The sequence below is a fragment of the Dysidea avara genome, chromosome 3 (genome assembly GCF_963678975.1).
Source record: "Dysidea avara chromosome 3, odDysAvar1.4, whole genome shotgun sequence".
NCBI lineage: Eukaryota > Metazoa > Porifera > Demospongiae > Dictyoceratida > Dysideidae > Dysidea > Dysidea avara.
This window is the reverse complement of record NC_089274.1, coordinates 12676239-12696360: the sequence shown is the minus strand read 5'-3', so window position 1 is coordinate 12696360 and position 20122 is coordinate 12676239. Positions and strand designations below refer to the sequence as shown.

The 20122-nt window shown below is 38.1% G+C and overlaps 1 protein-coding gene across 1 annotated transcript in view; it reads right to left on the bottom strand.

Annotated features, from left to right (window-relative positions):
* LOC136249431 (fibroblast growth factor receptor 3-like) overlaps positions 1–20122 on the bottom strand; it is a 126615-nt gene that overhangs the window by 98600 nt on the left and 7893 nt on the right. Inside the window, exons 2-3 of the mRNA XM_066041436.1 lie at positions 6997–7092; positions 207–265 (exon numbers count right to left, since the gene is read on the bottom strand). Coding sequence (XP_065897508.1) covers positions 207–265; positions 6997–7092 — 155 coding nt within the window. The remainder of the gene's footprint in view (positions 1–206; positions 266–6996; positions 7093–20122) is intronic.

Here is a 20122-nt window from a genome sequence, read left to right as displayed (position 1 = left end):
ATGTGATACATAGTGAAAGCACTGAATTAATACCACAAACCAGCTTTAGTGTATCTGACATCAAATATAAAATGTTTCTAGAGATTTTTAGTTTACTGCCCAACCACCTGTCCACCCACCCAACCACCTGCCTGCCAACCTGCCTGTTTATTACCCTGGTGCTCCTTCCCTTGCTAAATCCTCCTGAAACACACAAATACACTTACATTTTTGCATCCTTCACGATCTGTATATGTTTCAATAGTAGCATTCAGTTCTGGTACATCTGTAAAAATCATTAAGTATATTGTGTTTATATAATGTGTATGCATATTGTGCATATTATGTGTGTATATTGTGTTATTGTGTGTATAAGTATATTGTGTGTATTTGAAAACTATGACAGTTGGTAAATGTATTGATTATAATGAGTACTAAACTGATCAAGACACACGGTAGTGTGTCGTGCGGCCCAAGAAGCCGGCATGCCACCCGTGAGTATATTAACAGGAAGAAAGAAAACGCAATTTTCACACATATGTAGCTCTGTGATCCCTTATCTGACTGGAACCAAATTTGCTAGAGAGGTGCCAGCCAGCAAGGGGAGTCTACACACCAAATTTGAAGAAAATCGCTCCTGCCATTTCCGAGATACGAGCGAACAAAATTTCGTTTTAATTTCTTCGTTTTTTTCTTCTACTTCTTCATTTCGCACATTTCGCAAAATCCGCCATAAAACACGAATTCGTGCTCGGATCGGGCTGAAATTTGGTACACTTAAAGGGCTCATTAATAAGGCGGATCTCTGTACCAACTTTGGTAGGAATCCGATGAACATTCACGGAGTTATGATCGATTATTTGCGTAAAATAAGGTCGAAGGTCTGCCACGCCTACAGGGTAAACTCCTTTGAGGAATCAGTTGAAAATTGCAATGTAGATGGAGCAACCATCGTAGGAGTGCCTTTTTGTGGTTTGAAAGGAATCGGGATAAAGACCACGGAGATATGACACAAAACCCGACCTGTGTCAAAATTACGCGATCGATTTTTATGAATAAAAATACTATTAGTTTTCGTGTCTATCAGGCAAACCGCTTAGAGCAATGAGCTGAAAATCACTGTGTAGCTGGAATAATCATCATAGAAAGTCCTTGCAGTAGTACAGAAGAATCGGATTACAAACCACTGAGTTATGATTCGAAAGGCAACTACGTGTAGCAAATGCGAAATCGAGACACTCTAATAGAACAGTCACCCTAATAGAGCATTCAGCTACGTTTATAACTTACTCCATTACAGAATTATATTACATTGCAGGATATTCTGTACGGAATTCAGCTACAAACAGTTAATCTGATAGACAATTCAGCTACATGCAAGTCACCCTGTAGAGAGTTCATCTAGAAACAAGTCACCCTGTATCAGCTAGAAGAAGTCACCTTGTAGAGAGTTCAGCTACAAAGAAACCATCATGTAGAGAGTTCAGCTGCAAACCAATCACAACTCAGCTACAAACAAACATGCCCTGTAAAAAGATCAGCTAGAAGAAGTTACCTTGTAGAGAGTTCAGCTACAAAGAAATCACCATGTAGAGAGTTAAGCTGCAAACAATCATCCAGTAGAAAGTTCAGCTATGAACATATCATCCTGTTGAGAGTTCAGTTAGGAAAAAGTAATCCTGTAGAGAGATCAGCTAGAAGTATCACCTTGTAGAAAGTGCAGCTACAAACAAATCATCTGTAGAGAGTTCAGCTACAAACAAATCACCCTGCAGAGAGATCAGCTAGAAGAAGTCACCTTGTAGAGAGTTCAGCTATAAAGAAACCACCATGTAGAAAGTTCAGCTGCAAACAAATTCCCTGTAGAGAGTTCAGCTAGAAACAAGTCACCCTGTAGAGAGATCAGCTAGAAACAAGTCATCCTGTAGAGAGTTCAGCTAGAAGAAGTCACATTGTAGAGAGTTCAGCTACAAAGAAAGTACCATGTAGAGAGTTCAGCTGCAAACAAATCACCCTGTAGAGAACTCAGCTACGAACAAATCGCCCTGTAGAAAGATCAGCTAGAAGAAGTTACTATGCAGGGAGTTCAGCTACAAACAGATCACCCTGTAGAGAGTTCAGCTACAAACAAATCACCCTGTAGAGAGTTCAGTTACAAAGAAACCACCATGTAGAGAGTTCAGCTGCAAAAAAATCAATCACTCTGTAGAGAGTTCAGCTAGAAGAAGTCACCTTGTAGAGAGTTCAGCTGCAAATAAATCACCCTGTAGAGAATTCAGCTACAAACAAATCACCCTGTAGAAAGATCAGCTAGAAAAAGTTACCTTGTAGAGAGTTCAGCTACAAAGAAACCACCATGTAGAGTGTTCAGCTGCAAACAAATCACCTGTAGAGAGTTCAGCTAGAAACAAGTCACCTTGTAGAGAGATAAGCTAGTAACAAGTCACCCTGTAGAGAGTTCAGCTAGAAGAAGTCACATTGTAGAGAGTTCAGCTACAAAGAAACTACCATGTAGAGAGTTCAGCTGCAAAAAAACACCCTGTAGAGAACTCAGCTACAAACAAATCGCCCTGTAGATAGATCAGCTAGAAGAAGTTACCTTGTAGGGAGTTCAGCTACAAAGAAATCATCATGTAGAGAGTTCAGCTGCAAACAAATCACCTGTAGAGAGTTCAGCTAGAAACAAGTCACCCTGTAGAAAGATCATCTAGAAGAAGTCACCATGTAGAGAGTTCAGCTACAAAGAAACCGCCATGTAGAGAGTTCAGCTGCAAACAAATCAGCCTGTACAGAGTTCAGATACAAACAAATCACAGATCAGCTGGAAACAAGTCGCATTGTAGAGAGATCAGGTAGTATAAGTTACCTTGTAGAGAGTTCAGCTACAAAGAAACCACCATGTAGAGAGTTTAGCTGCAAACAAATCACCCAGTAGAAAGTTCAGCTATGAACAGATCACCCTGTTGAGAGTTCAGTTAGAAACAAGTCATTCTGTAGAGAGATCACCTAGAAGGATCACCTTGTAGAGAGTTTAGCTGCAAACAAATCACCCAGTAGAAAGTTCAGCTATGAACAGATCACCCTGTTGAGAGTTCAGTTAGAAACAAGTCATCCTGTAGAGAGATCACCTAGAAGTATCACCTTGTAGAGAGTTCAGCTACAAACAAATCACCTGTAGAGAGTTCAGCTACAAACAAATCTCCCTGTAGATAGATCATTTAGAAGAAGTTACCTTGTAGGGAGTTCAGCTACAAAGAAATCACCCTGTAGAGAGTTCAGCTACAAAGAAATCATCATGTAGAGAGTTCAGCTGCAAACAAATCATCCTGTAGAGAGTTCAGCTATGAAAAGATCACACTGTAGAGAGTTCAGCTAGAAGAAGTTACCTTTTAGAGAGTTCAGCTACAAAGCAACCACCATGTAGAGAGTTCAGCTGCAAACACATCACCCTGTAGAGAATTCAGCTACAAACAAATCGTCCTGTAGAGAGACCAGCTAGAAACAAGTCACCCTGTAGACAGATCAGCTAGAAGAAGTTACCTTGTAGAGAGTTCAGCAGCAAACAAATCACCCTGTAGAGAATTCAACTACAAACAGATAACCCTGCAGAGAGTTCAGCTAGAGTCAAGTCACCCTGTAGAGAGAATTCTGTAAAGAGTTCATCTACGTACAAGCAGATCACCCTGTAGAGATTTCAGCTACATTTCAAGTCACCCAGTAGAGAGATCAGCTGCAAATTATCCTGTGGGGATTAGTTGACATGTAATAAATATATGCTCTCTTTTTATATTATGAACTCTTGATATATGCATTATATATATAATTTGTACATTTACTGATAAAATCAGAATGAGTTAAAGTGTTTATAAAATCTGCTTCATCTTTTTCTTTTTCCTGTGGTAAAGAAAAATATATAGGTTAAAAAGCCCCAAAGCTGGCCATAGGCCATCTTTGGGGTATACAAATACAAAAAGAAGTGAAATCTAATCAAAAACAGCCAAGCTGTAAAAAAAGGAGTGCAGCCCTTGAAAAGGCTATGGTGAAAAAAGATGTGAAATCCAAGGTGGCGGCCAAGAAATGGCTGTGATGGTAGGTTAATGGTAAAAATTTTAATAACGACAATTCAGGTGAATTTTGTGCCAATTGACCAAGCGGCACCAAATTCACCTGGATTGTTGTTATTAAAATTTTTACCATTAACCTACCATCACAGCCATTTCTTGGCCGCCACCTTGGATTTCACATCTTTTTTCACCATAGCCTTTTCAAGGGCCGCACTCCTTTTTTTACTGCTTGGCTGTTTTTGATTAGATTGATTTATTAGAGTAGAAACTGTTAGTATAGAGCACTTGCATACATGCAAGGGGTTTGTAGAATATTTTCTGGAATTAATAATTAGATAGAGAACTTTTATTAACTTCAAAATTGTCCTGTATTTATTGCTCTATAAGTACCCCATCCACCACCATTATTCTACCCCTGGTAGTGTTGGTGCCTGGCTGGAACCTATTGCAAAACTGCCTAATTATATGTACTCCCATAGGCAGCGGAAGGGGAGGCTAGGGGTCTGAAGCCCCCTCAGTCTGTTAGGGGGGTTTCGTCCCCCTTTGTATGATATCTCGCTGAAATTATCTTTCCTGGAGTGGGGCTAAAAATCGTGAAAAAGATTGATATACTCTAATATAATGCTAAAATACCAGTCAAAACGCTTCATAAAAAAGTGTTCCTAAAAGTAGTCTAAAAATGGAGGGGAAAAAAAGTTTTTTTGCCTATAGCAGGAATCGAACCACTGGTCTCTTACTTGAGAGACTTGGTGTATTACCACTGTATCAAGTGTTTCCAGGTGTTTAAAAGGCTATTTTGAACTGCTTATAAATGCTGTATGTTTATCATATTAACCAAGTATAGTCAACATTGCCAAGAGTTTTTACAGACTGCTGTTTTAAAATATTTTTGGCTTAAAATTGTGCATTCTGGTGAACTTTGAGACATGTATAACCTAACATTGCCACAGCTGCCATTCTATACTCTGGTCAGCTCCCCACTTCCCTCACATCAACTACTTCCTCCACCACTGTGTACACCAAAAATCAAATACATAGCTGCACACTTTAGTGGGCAGTATGGCTTTAGCTTATATTATAATAATACTTCAAACAACTACTATACAATATGAAGAAGCTTTTCATTGAATTCCATAGTCATTTTAAACAGATTGATGATGTTTGGGCATGTAATAACACAAAGAAATTCATTCAACATAGCTGCAAGTATAGATAATATAATAGCACATGCTTTAACATATACAAGTATAAGGAAAATTAGGAGTTTTAAGTTCGATTATGGATCATATATAGAAAAAAGTTGGGAAACTATGGAGGTTGCCTAAACCTGCAGATATACTAGTGAACATTTAATCCCTACTTCAGTTTATACCCATGACTAAATTAGGGATTAAATGTTCATTAGTATATCTGCAGGTGTCAGCAATCTCCCTTGTTTCCCTACTTTTTTCTAATCGAACTCAAAATTCCAATTTTTTCCTTATATTTGTTTGTTTACTTATTTTTGTAACATTATTAAGACTGGTGAACCTGCACATACTGCATGAAAGGAAAGGATGGCACCAGAGTAAATGTTTTTGTCTGAATGCTCACCCCAGCTATCAATTATTGACTAGAAAGTGAAGTGGCCATTATACTTCATTTTCAGCTATGTTCAGCCTGTTATACACAGCACTACAAATGAATAGGGACCCACCGATTATGCTGGCATAATTTTGAGCATAATAGGTACCTAAAAGCATTGAGCATAATTCCAGCATAATAGGTTAAATATTTGTACGATAGTGTAAACTCTTGCTGGAAAAATGACAATTGCAAAATAAGATTGATATACTCTAATAGAGCAGTCAGTAACTCTAATAGAACAATCATCAAACTGACTGTTCTATTAGAATATATCGATCTTTTCTCTTACATGCAGCAAGAATTTATTATTTGTGTTCCAGCCACTCATTTTATTCTTTCTATACAGTGTTAAACTAGTAGCAAAGCATATGAACTAAGGCATGAACATTGAGCATAATCGAGCATAATAGGTAAATATTGAGCATTAATTTAAGCATAATAGGTGAATTTTTGAGCAATGCAGCATAGCATAATAGGTAAAATTATGAGCATAATCGGCGGGTCCCTACAAATGAAGAACAACAGGAGAAATGAAGAACAGCAGGAGAAGCGCCTCTGCAATCAATCCAGCCACCATGAAAAATACAGACGATTTGCACGTCCCAACTATCAATTACTGATTTGAAAGTGAAATGGCCTTTATGCATTGCTTTCACTTATTTTCAGCACGTTATACAACATTATAAATGAAGACGTCTTTGCAATCAATCCAGTCACCATGGAAAATATGGATGATTCCCATTTACAAATAGGAATCCATGCATTGTGCTACTGCGAATCGACACTTTGGACTGTCAGCAAAAGGAAATGGGATTCAAAGGAGGACAAAGGTAAGTGCATGATGCATGCATTTTATGTGCTGCAGTTTGCCAAAAGGCACATCTATGGATGAAGTGATGTCAAACAGAGAAAAAATCAAGCTTATAGCCTTAGCCATTATCAAGTTACGCTTGTCTGAAGGCATCAGGCCGGCGGCAGGCAGGCAGGCAGACGGGCAGGCAGGCAGGCGGGCAGGCAGGCAGGCAGGCAGGTGGGTGGGCAGGCGGGCAGGCAGGCAGTCAGTCAGTCAGTCAGTCAATAGAAAATTCCATTGATTAATTAAAAAAAATTTTTGTAGCTACCAATTGGAAGTATTTAGCGTTGTACTAAAGACACTGTTGGGCTTGGTTATACCAATACTGCCAAGGCACCAGGATAGTATTGTAAAGCTGGTTTTTGGGTGATATTTTTGGTCAGAAAAACCTTAATCTCCATGATCCTTCGTATGTAGTACTACCGTACTGTATGATGAAGAGTTATTGAATACTTGGTTAGTCAAGAAACTTACTGTCCTTTAAAACTAAATGAATGAATCCATAATCTTCATATCCTTTTCTGAAATCTGATTCATAGCAATAGTTAACTTTGCCTTTTTCATTGCAATCTGTAAGAAATACACTAGTTTGTACATGTAGCTATACAAGTGTCACAACATGTTACAACTATCAATAAGTATTGTGAGTGTGTCACATGAGGAATCATGTGATAACACCTGTTGATTTTGTACCTTAGGGCCAATTTGATTTGTGTAGGGGCTTGTGTTAACCACAGTGAGGTTTCATGGTTTACTGAAAATTTTGTAGGAAGCTTTTCAATTGCATAATTTATATAAAACTAGTTGTACCCGTGCAAAATGTGCTTGATACTAAGACAATTGTTATGTGCTATTGTGTGAATACACTTAAATTTGAACATTACTAATGATCAAGGAGTAATCACATCAATACATACCAACAAAGACATGATTTGGCATAGCTACTAATGTGCAAGTATAATTTCTTCAATGGTGTGTGGCACTAACATCTAGCTATAATGTTGGTGACCTTGCATCAACAAAGAGTGACTGATGTCATAGTTTTTATAATGTTGGCCTTGTGCACTGGAATTTCTGCACATTTGTGCAGTACTCATGCGCAGATGCCTTATCAAGATGCATGTGTCCAGTTATAGGCTCTATACAGTCCTCATGATGGTGGTGTATCAAGATACGTCCCATTACAACCATGCACATACACAAAAGAGATAGCAGCAGACAAATGCCACAATTGGGATGTGCTCTACTTCATTTGGATGATGTATGAAGTACAGTATTGAGGATGGGTATTCAAGTTAATCGGCTGTACTGAGCAAGAAGGTCAACATCAGCATGTGTATTTGCAGTGTGTGAAATAACTTTTCAAACATGTCCTGACATACTGTCAGGAAATTGTGAAAGTTGAGTGGACATCAAGCAATTTGACCAGACATTTTGACTTTTGTTGTTTCTCCTTTCCTGTGTTTCTGCCAATTTACAGTAGATGTTTGCTTCTGGGGCCACCCATGTACTATAGAGCTGATTATTACTCAACCACTCACACTGATACTACAGTATTTTAAAGGGTAACTACTGGTCACAAAAAAGAGCTTCTATGGAATCAATTATATTACATCATAAGGACTTCTGTCAAGGCCTCCTACATAGCTATAATTATTATGTGGTCAAACTTAGCTTATGCTACCATTGTTTAGAATATATCTGTACTGGCTTTACCGTAATACTGTGTATGAACATAAGAGATGCACTGATGTCTTGTTCATTCTAGCTTAAAATATAAACTAGTGGTACAAGTGATCATGAAAACCACAACTAAAAGTACTACTGGCAATCAGGTTATAAATACATTTTACTACTGCAATACAGGTGACTGAGAGTAGGCCAGCACAGCATAGTAAACTGTTAACCTCAGATTACATCTTGGCATACCTTTGTGGTTACCACAGACCAAACACAAATAACTTAATTACATGTCAATACCATCATGTCTGGCCTCCCTCCTAGCCCAATGAATTCTGCTACACTTTGAAAGGACACTTTGACAGGAAAAATTCAATTATGGCCTGACAACTGATGTAATTGACCAGAAACTGTCCAGATGTTATTTCACACACTGGATTTGGATAGAGAAGAGTTGTTTTATAGTTGCTTTCAGAATTAAGGTATCAGCATAGCCCATAGCCTAGGTGAATCCTTCATATGAAGAGTGGATGCTCAAGTAGAGGTCGTAATGAGCCTTATCCGAAATTACATCACAGACATAAAAATGGCCACTATAGTGTGGGGATATTTGTAAAATTTGTATGGGCGGCTATGGGAAGAAATTTTTTGAACGGAAATATAAATATATCAATATTTTAGTTACATGTTTCAGACTCTGTATTCACAGGCTTTATATAGCCTTCTCACAGGTCCCTAGTGGGATAGCATTTAATAAAATAAATATCTTAGCCAAGAAGGAAGATGCCAAACTCTAACTAGCAGGTTTGGCTATAAGACACTACAATAAGTACATAAAAACGAGTTTGGTTGATTTTCAAAACAACGCTAGATTCCTATTCTTTCAGCTAATTTATCACCATACCTGCTGGTTAGAACTCGATATCTTCCATCTTGGCTGAGATATTGCTGTTCAAATTTTGTCTCCCCTGGTCGCCCATACAAATTTTACAAACGTCCCCACACTACAGCGGCCATTTTATGTCTGTGACATAATTTTGGATAAGGCTCATAGGGTAGATATCGCGATGTATGTTCTGTTAGGGTAGTTAAACTAATAGAGCTTCTGGAAGCTTCAGCTGTCCTTGTAGAGTTAACCAAGGAGTAAAAATGTGTCTTCCTACACATTGAAGACTGCAATAGCAACTTCATGATCTTGTCCACCATTTGTCACCTGGTAAAGTAGACATATGTTCTATTAGAGTAGTTGAACGTAATCTTCCGTTCTTCCTTGCTCACAATGGTGTCATCCTGCAGGGTGCAGAGTGTGTCTTTTAGGCGAGTCTTCCTTGTGTAGTCTGTTAGGCAGCCTGATTGGAGTGATCATCGCTTGTTAACTTGCCACACCCACTACAAAACTCTCTTTTTTGACTGTTTCCTTTTCCCTTGCAATGGTGTTGCTGGTAATCCTCCGTTTTAGGCCTGTCTATATAGTCCCTGACCTGCTTGTATTTGTGTCGCAGTAACTATACTTCATCTAGCGCACAGCAGTGTAGGCCTCAGGATGTCTATCCTTGTAGTGGACAGCGCATCAGAGTGCAGAGTGTGTATTGCCGGTGAGTCTTCCTTCTGTAGTCTCTGTCAAGTAACCTGATAGGAACAATCATCGCTTGTAGACTTGCCACATCCACTACAGAACTCTCAGTGGGTAGATGGTAGCATACACACCAGATCACATGATCAAATTCGGTGATATGATTGGTTAAATCATGAAAAAGTGATTGATCCTACCTCATTGTAAGCTTTCAGATAGTTAAACCATGACTTCATCTGATATCTATTGGTAATGCGTTTATACCGGAACATCGTATATGTGTATCATAAACTTATAATGGCCATTGACAATGATAAGTATCTCACAACCAAGGTTAGCACATAATGATAGACAGGAAAACCACCTTATGACACAGATTTGGACAGGCAGTTGGTCTAGGAAGTTTGAAGCTAATCGGGGAAAATACTTGGGAGGAATTTGTGTTTGAAATTTTTATGGCCTCGATTTTTCTGTTTCTCATTCTGTCGTTCAGAAACATCTAGTGTAGGCTGTGATGGGGAAGGCTGGTAACACGATAAGGGTCTCCAGAAAGTTGTGGATGAATTTGTGTCTTCCTCAGGTAGTTACGGTGGTTTAAAGGGTATTTCCTGTAGTTTAATGAATCACCACCAATCCTGGATGAAAAGATTTGCCTCAAATTTTAGATTTGAATGGTACTGATCCGATTGGAATCTGACCAAGAACGAAGGGGCAGTGCCAGAAAACAGTTAGAGAATTGTTATATAGATATCAGTAATAAAAACATTCAAAGGGATGGGTCAGCAATGACCAGTACTAAGTAAAGTACCTGCATGCAGAGTATGGTTATAATTGAAGCTTGTTAGCCATCTGGCTGAGCCATCTATATGCTGAAATTTGGCCAAAACGATGTAATTTTTGCAAACAAATACCAGAATGGTTAAATAAATTAATGAACAGCAAGGATAAGTAGCTTATAAACACCTAACACTATATAGCTATCTCACCCAGTAAACACATAGAGCAATCCAATGCATGAAATAGGCACTCACATGATAGAAATTCAAATTGCGGAAGTACCCATGAAATTGCACTCCTTTTGTAAATATTTGTGCAAATTGTTCACTCAAGCGTGGTCTGGGCCAGTGCAGGTGTGTCTTATACTAGCTGTGATGGCATCATAGGGAGAGTCTTAGACTGCTGAGCTAATTGAGATTCCCAGCCTAGGGTTGAACCTAACGCATACAAACTTATTGTCATTTGATTTCAAGTGAAATAGCTAGAATAGATTATGGTTGTATTTTCCGCGATTTGAATTTTGATCACATGAATGCCTATTTCATGCATTGGATTGCTCTATGCAGTGGCAGAACCAAGGGGGCATGTGCTGCCCCCCCTTCCCAGCAAGAAAAAGAAACCTTGCACAAGATCAAGATACTCTAATAAAGCAGTCAGTAAAATACTTTAATAGAACAGTCACCACACATAACGCTGTTGAGAATTCCTCCACAGTTGCCAAATATGAAAACTAGCATCTACAGCACTATACCATGTATAGGCACACATAGCCTGCTAAGAATACTTGCAAATGAAATACACATGGTCTTGTGTATGCCATGCATTCTTTAGACTCACACACTGTATAGCTAGCTGAATTACTCATGACTGTCTATACAACTTTTAATCAATGTAGTCTACTTAGAAAGCAGTATGATTTAGACATTTGTGCATAAAACCACTCTGAAACATATGAAATAGTTATAGCTTCTGGGGGCTGCAACCCCCCCTCCCACACACACATGCACACGCACACACACCAACCCAGAACCCAAAGTTTATGGTCAGACATCTGCCATTTTCTGACCATTTTTGACTAATGTCTGAACACTATTAGAAAAAATTTTGTACAGTACTATTGAGTATGTCTGACCAAATAGCAGGATTTGTTAGAACATTTTCAAAACATAATTTCAGGCCCTGCCAACCCCTGCTCCATATACATACTTCTCTGGTGCACCCCCTCCCTTGGATCCACCCCTGCTATACATTTACTGGGCGAGATAGCCATATATTGTTAGGTGTTTATAAGCTTCTTATCCTTACTGTTGGAGACTGTTTCATTGATTTATTCAACCATTCTGGTATTTGTTTGCAAAAATCATGTCGTTTTGGCCAAATTTCAGCATATAGATGGCTCAGCCAGATGGCTAACATCAATTATAACCATACTTCGTATGTAGGTACTTTACCTAATACTAGTCATTGCTGACCCATGGTGCAGATGCTGCTCTGCTTGTCCTGTGCTCCAGAGGAAGAAACATTTTGTTTGTCGCCAAAAAGCGGCACAGATTGTGCCGCCACCGGAAACTGACCAATAAAACCAAACCACTAATACTTTGAGTTGATTATAGACTACTTGAACAATGTCGAGAGTGAAATCATGGCATATGAAGAACCCTTCAAACCGCTGCAATGAAAAATCATGTGATTTTAAGGCATTTGTATCATTATCTACTAGAAGAAAGTGACAAACTTGGCTGCCACGCTGGTGTTATTCAAGTTACACTTAGCTTAACGCATGAAAATAGTTATAATTGGAGGATATCGATTTTTCACATTGCAGACCCTAACAATGATATGGAGTGTTTTATGGCAGACCTGCCAAGTATGTTATCACTAACCTGTCTTGATGATTAAAATTAGCAAGGTGGCTAGTTTCAATGTCTCCCACAATAAGTGCCTGCATAAAACTGTTCAGGAAAATGGCACAATGTTTGTGTTGCTATGGAGATATATAGCCTTGGTGAAAAAGTTGTGAACTTAAAGGTGGTGGTCAAGAAATGGCTGCAATTGTGTTGCTAATAAATTTTAATACTGTAGCTATATATCATTACTGGTGAAAAAAGATGTAAGGTCCAAGGTGGTGGCCAAGAAATGGCTGTGATGGTAGATTAACAAAAAAAAAAAAAAACTAGTGGAACTTGGAGAAGGCATCTGAATTGTTGTAATTAATAGTTTTGCCAGCCACCTTGGACTTCTCATCTATTTTCATCATGGCTTTTTTGGGGGGCGCACCCTTTTTTCACAGCTTGGCTGCCTTGGTATAGATAAAGTACAAAAAGAAACATAAACAGCCAAGCTTCAAAAAAGGATGTGGCATCAAAAGTTATGGTGTAATATTAAAGGTGGCAGCCAAGAAATGGTTGTAATGATATTAATGCTAATTAATGTTGCTTGTCAGTTTAACCCAGTCAGCAGGGCTTACCCCGTTGTGAGCAGGTTTCCACCGTCAACAGATGGTGGTTGCTTTGGTAGGTGTGCAGGATTCTATGGATTCTCCTATTAATTCTCAAACAGGCCCCTATTTCAACAATTTTACATGATGTATACAGTATGTTTTACTACAAAGGCTTGGAGATAGGAATGTTTTATTAATTTTTGATGCTGAATATATTATAACACATGCAGCCACAATAGTACCTATTCCCTATCACCATTCCATTAGCAAAATTTTCAAGCTATTTGCACACTAGTTCATTTTTTCCCCTTCTTTTTGAGATATGACATTAAATATTTGAGGACTTAGCAACATAGCTGTTCTTGGAGAGGCTATAGAACAGGACAAGTAGAGAATTTTTAGTGACCTGAGTAGCTACTTGTCGAGGAGTTGCTAGTACAAGACCTACAACTATGGAATGATTTTGATTAAAAGTAACATTCTACCTCTGTAATTTAAATCAAAGTTGCATCAGAGGAGGTAGGACATGCATGCGTGCCGCTTACTTTAATTGTATATAATTAGTATTTGGAATTTCACATGAGTTTCAATAGTTGTAATACAAAACCAGCAGTTCACTAGTGCTCAGTAGAACTTTAGATAGCACTTCAATTAAGCTTCAAGAAATGTACTTTGTTATGAAAGAGCCCCTGTTAAGCATGCGAAACAGTGATTTTATGCTATTTCACCAAGAAATCCAGTAGCCCTTACAAAACAAAGTAAGTTCATGTATGTAAAGCACTATCTATATCCACTAAGCCCCCGTGAACCTCATTGTTGGCTGGTTTTATATTACGACTATAGCCTTGCATCGCCCACCCCTTCGCAAAAAGTAAGTTTACTTTTTACGAAGGGGTGAGTGCCGCCACACTATTACAAATACTGAGACTCACGTGAAATTCCAAATACTAATATGCAATAAGCGGCGTGCGCACATGTCCTACCATAAAGTAGGTTTTTTTTGAGGCACTTAAATTCTGCGAAATCATAGTTAAGAGATTTTTCGTGATTTTATTTTCACGAATGGCTATGTGCGTGACCCTATAAATCTAGCACACCTAACTGTAGTCTCGTGCCCAGCCAGGCTTGCATTAATGCGCAAACACTGTGAGCCCAGCTGGGCACGAGATTAGCCTAACCCTACAAATCTATTGTGTAATTACTGGCGTGATATTTGAACTACAAACTAGACCATTTTCAACATCAGAAAGTATGGATATCTGACAGTACTTTTAAAAAATTTCAACTCAGAAGCAAAGCTACCGCCTACCGCACCCATATCCAAGGCTACTATCCATGCAGTTGAGAAGTAGCTAAAAGAGTGAAGCGTCGAAGCAACTGGCAAGAGGGAATCGTACATTAAAATTACAGACTAGGAGAGGGCTAGGATACTGAAGCTATTCAACATTTCAAATGAGATTATTCATTTGAAATCTTGTTTTCATGAGTGGTATGCTGCTGGGATACGGAAGAAGACTCTAACAGGAGACAATGATAAGGTCATTGATTACATCTTTCTTTGTTAAAATCACTTGGATTTCAGTGGCTAGACAGTGCTTGTATGTATATTCAAACAACTGACTTTGTTCAGAAAGGATTTCACACAGCAGGCATTACAGAAATTCTAATGTAGCTATTGCCTATAGCGATTAAATATCAACTGCAAGTTAATATTTTCAACAGTATTGCAGTGTAAATAACTATTATAAAAATAATTTTGATTTTGATTTACTGGATGCCAATACAGATGAATGTTTTGCATTCAGCAATAGACGAACACTGTGCATCTAAATGCACTAATGTCTGTTGAGAATTCAGTAAGCAGTGAGCAGCACAGTTAAACATCTGACTACCGGTATATCTATGTTTTAGTAGTGGGGAATTCTTTATGGCACAAGTACACAGAAAAATTTGGAATTTTCGGCTAGAGTAGAGACCATAGCACATCGATAAAAAGTACTGAAACAAGCTGGAGTAGTGCACGATGTTAAATCACAGTAAAACAATAAGAAGTGTTATATCCCTACTGTGCATTTCCATTATGGTATCTTGAGTACAGTAAGGATATAACACTTCTTATTGTTTTACTGTGATTTAATATCGTGCACTACTCCAGCTTGTTTCAGTACTTTTTATTGATGTGCTATGGTCCCTACTCTAGTTGAAAATTCCTGTGTACTTATTTGCTAACTTTTTTGTAAATAATTATTATGACTGGCGAACCCACGCATACCACATCTGAAATGGCGCCATGTGCCTGAATTTTCATCTGAAAAGTAAGTATCCATTACGCTTCGTTGTCAGCTATGTTCAACCTGTTACACAGTAGTACGAATCAAGAACTGTTTGAAAAGCACCTCTGCTATCAAAATAGTCACTATGACAAACACGGACGATTTCCGTTATGAAGGGAAGCCATCACATGCTATCTCCAAATCAACACTTTTTGCTGTCAGCAAAGATGAATGGGACACAAAGGAGGACACTGATAAGTCCATGAAGAATGCGTTGTATGTACTGCGGTATGCCAAAAGGCACCTGTCAGGCTGAAGCGACGTTGAATAGTGAAAAAATAAAGCCTGTAGCCTTAGCCGTTATCAAGTTATGCTTGTCTGAAGGCATCAGTCAGTTACTCAGTCAGTCAGTCACTAGAAAATTCTGCTAAATATATATATATATTTAAAATTCCGTAGCAACTTGTTGAAAGCGTTTCGGGTCGATCTGAAAACTTGTTTGGGCTTAGTTTTACCTAAACAATACTGCCTCATTGTTGTCAGGGGAAATTGAGGCTGTCTTTTGGGTTATATTATTTCATGGGCCATGCCTACTCCTTTGTGGTCCCTACTATACAGTACTATCATACTGTATTATATTCATAGTAATTACTGTTTTATGTCCTAGCAACCTTTAGGGACAGTTATTGTTAGTAATTAGCCAAAAATAGCATACCAACCCTTATTGGCTCTTCCCTGCACTTTATGTCTGATCAAACTGATTATGGTCTGACAAACATGCAATTTAAATTTACCAAAAATGTGCATGTGACTGCTACATGTTATTATTGTCTTGCAATAAAGTTACTATATACTAGAAAATTACTATACATTAGCCTATGGAAATGGCTTCATTGTTTTTGTAGTGAAGCGTCAAGAACGTGTTTGTGTATTAGCTTCTGATTATGCCTTGTCTGTGATGAATCCCCTTTAAAAGCTAAGGTAGTTGCACTATTGCAAACATGCAAGCCACAATCAGATGCTCCTGTTTGCTTCTGAACACTATTGACCAGTTTAATATTGCACATGCTGCATACAAAACTGCAATTGGAGGGTTTTGTATGATGCCTGGTCCCAGTTTACAAATGAAGAGTCGTAAATATTTACTTGTTTCCGTTTAGCAGTGGTTGAAACACAAACCCAATGGTTTCAATTTACATGTATTATCTGTATGGAGTTTGATGTGGGCCCCTTAAGTTTCTTGTCTTGAAGCACAGTGAGTCGTAAGCCATTTATCTCTGAAAATATTTCCTTTAACAGCCTTTGTGCATGCTGATGTGTTTATCTATCAGCATCGCCCCAGTTTCAAGCATTCTCTTGTCATCATTGTTTAAAGAAATATCTCTTATTTTCAACCACATAGAGTGTCTATCATGACTAACCACTTCACTCAGAATCATTATGGTGTCAGATAAATGCACGGTTTGTGTTGCATATGAATGCTCTGAAGTAATATAGTAGAAATCGTAGCAGTAGCTGCAGCAGCAGTAGTGAAGGAACCATTTCTTGTCACTGAATCAGATGCTAATTGTCACAGTTTTAAGTGTGGTGGAGTCAGTGGCTGCGAGCACTGCAGCTGTTGACTTGCTACTTTCAACAGCCACTTCTTACATCACTGGCTACCTGTTTGCCCTCTTCTTCTAGACGCTTTCTATCTTTTTGCAACAGGTGCTTAGATCACTTCAATTATATTTCTCGGGGAAAAATCAACAATTTTAGTGTCAGCAGGTAGAATTAAAATAATAATAATAATAGAACTAATCCACATAGCTATAACAAACCAAACAGCCAATTCAGTAAATGTTACATTTTAGTATGTATACCATACGACAAAACATCCACTCATATTCTGCTCTAACCACTCTTCTTGCAACAAGTACATTAGCCCCACGCTTGACGGACACAGACTTCCCGCTTTTCATTAACTCACGTGATGCAACGCATGACCTAAATAGTTAACATATTTTGATTTTGGATTTAGAAACAGAAGATTTAGTTGAAGTGGCCTTATCGACACTTACGAATGCATACGTGCAGGGGAGCTCCAGCCCAACATTTGGCAAATCTGAGGAGTATCTCCTGTCACCAGTTAAATTGCGGATAATAGATCCACTATGACATAGAAATGTGTCTAATATACATGACACAGTGCGTGGAACATGTATCATGACACTGATCTTCGTAGCAACAGTGAACGGATCTTCACGATTGTCAGGTTCGGATAGCTCAAGCCGGGATGCTCCTACATGTGAAGTCCAGATACTTTTGTATACATGATACCCTCTAACACTGACAGCTCTGCAAGTCAAATTGAGTCGAAACGTTAAGGCAAAGCTGCAATCTCTGAAGCTGCTGGCATTAGGGGCAGCTCCAGGGGGGTTTCTGAGGTTTCCAGAAACTAGTCAAGTATTTTTAGGTGACTGATTTAGTAAAACTATATTCATGATGGTACAAAAGGTTTGATATATGGCTATTATTCAGTTAAACAATCTCTAATTTACTCAACTATATTTTTCTAAACTTTCATAACAGAATCTCTCCCTTCGCACGGTTTACTTGTTAATCTATTTAATGCACACCAAGATCCTCATGATGCAAACTTTGTTCTATATAATGCAGACGTTGTTCTATATAATGTGCTACCACATGTGACATATTGATAAGCATACAATTGAAATTATTCAGTGGACCACTGCAGAAAAAGCATATTTTATCATGATAGCAAACTATCTATAGCTGCATGGTTACCTTAAATTTATTTACACAGACTCTGTACCAGCACCCACAAGCAGCCATGAATATTCTACTATTCCCAATGACTTTTGTTTATATGTGAATAAGCATTTGACAGATGCTGAGCAGCTATCAGCTTTCAATAATTACTATCAACCATGAAAAAATTATCAGTTTCCTAGGCCTGTCCACGAGGATGGGAAAAAGCGTTCCTTTAATTCATCCTGGTTAGACAACCATAAGTGGTTAGTGTATTCTAGGATGGAGCATACTGCAAAATATGTGTGCTTTTTGGAACAGAGGAGAATTCATCAAAGCTAGACTGCTTAGTGAAATTTCCACTAGTATTTTGGACAACTGCTTGTGAGAAGTTAAATGAACATGCCTTGAAATCACCTGCACATAAAACTGCAACTATTAAATGTGAAAATTTTATTAGAATTATGAAGGCAGAGCAAACTTCAATAGATTCACAGATTAACACAATTACTGCTACGAATATAGAACGCAACAAGAAAAATGTTGGCTTCTGTTAGTGAAACTATACTTTTTGTGGCAAACAAAACATCTGTCTTAGGGGACATCGGGAATCTTCAAATTCAAACTGACAATCCAGGGAATTTTAAGTCCTTAATTGTTTCGAGTGGACAGTGGTGATGAAATACTGAAAGAACACTTTTCTACTGCTCCTGGAAATGCTCAATATACTTCCCACAAGATTCAAGATGACATAGTCTCTTTGATTGGAATCCAAATACAAAAAATATATTTTAGGTGATATTGAAGCAGGAAGTAAATTGTTTGCTGTCATTGCTGATGAGTGCAGGGACTGTTCTAACAAAGAACAGATGTCACTGGTGATTAGATTTTGTTGATGCATGCAATACTATTCAAGAAACTTTTTTGGGCTTTTTTGAATGTGAATTTGGTACAAGTGGAGCACAGTTGGCTGAAGTAATTGAGCATACCTGTAATAAGTCATGCAATTAGACATGACAAGATGTAGAGGACAAGGGTATGATGGTGCTGGCAATATGGCTGGGAAGTATAGTGGAGCTGCCAAGCTCATCAAACTAAAATTTCCTAAAGCACTGTATTTTCACTGTGCATCACATAAACTCAATTAGTGTGTTGCACATATGTGCAAAATAACTAGTGTAGCGAATATGATGGATGCGATAAAATGCTTTGCCAATTTTTTCAATTTCTCTCCTAAAAGGCAGAATGCACTGGAAGAATGCATTTCAAAATATCCAGACACTTTGAAACTAAGTTGCTCCCACTGTGCAGAACATGTTGGTTAGAGAGAATAGATGCACTGGAAACAGCACTTGACCTTCTTAAAGCAATTGTTGATACATTTTCATATATTTCAGATAATTCAGATAGAAGTTGAAATCAAGGTAGTGCTATTCAAGCATTTTCATTGCTTAAAAGAATTGATTTTGAATTTATCATTAATCTGATGATTACTCAGAAAGCAATTGTTTTTACAGAAGGTATTATCACCTCACTACAAAAGCGAGGAATTGATTTAGTCAATGTAATGAACAGATTCAGCTAGTAATCAGAACTATTCAAGATATTCATAAAAATGTATCAAGCTTCCATTATGACTGCCATAAACAAGCTGCCATATTAGCAGAGAAGATCAAGGTAGAGGTAAAATCACCAAGAACATGTAAGAAACAAACACAATGTAGCAATGCTTTACTAACAACTGCTAGTGATACACCGGCAGAGGAATTGATTAAAAATCATTTTCGAGTTAATGTAACAATTCCTGTTCTGGATGATATCATTACTAGATTGCAAGACCGATTTTGCAAGGTTGTATGCAATCACTGGACTAGACTAGTGGACTGGACTACTGGACTTATTTTTGTTTTTCATTTTGGCACATGTTTGAGAAACTGGTTGTAGCTATTGCTACATTGAATGTAAAGTATGCAGGTGAACCTGTCTACTTGTCACTGTCTGCTATCTTAGGATTGTGTGCAATTCTCTCTCTTGGCATAATCTCTTTTTTTATTATTATGATAATTGCAAAACCTCGCAAGCGAGTATGTAAGTGCAATATATGTA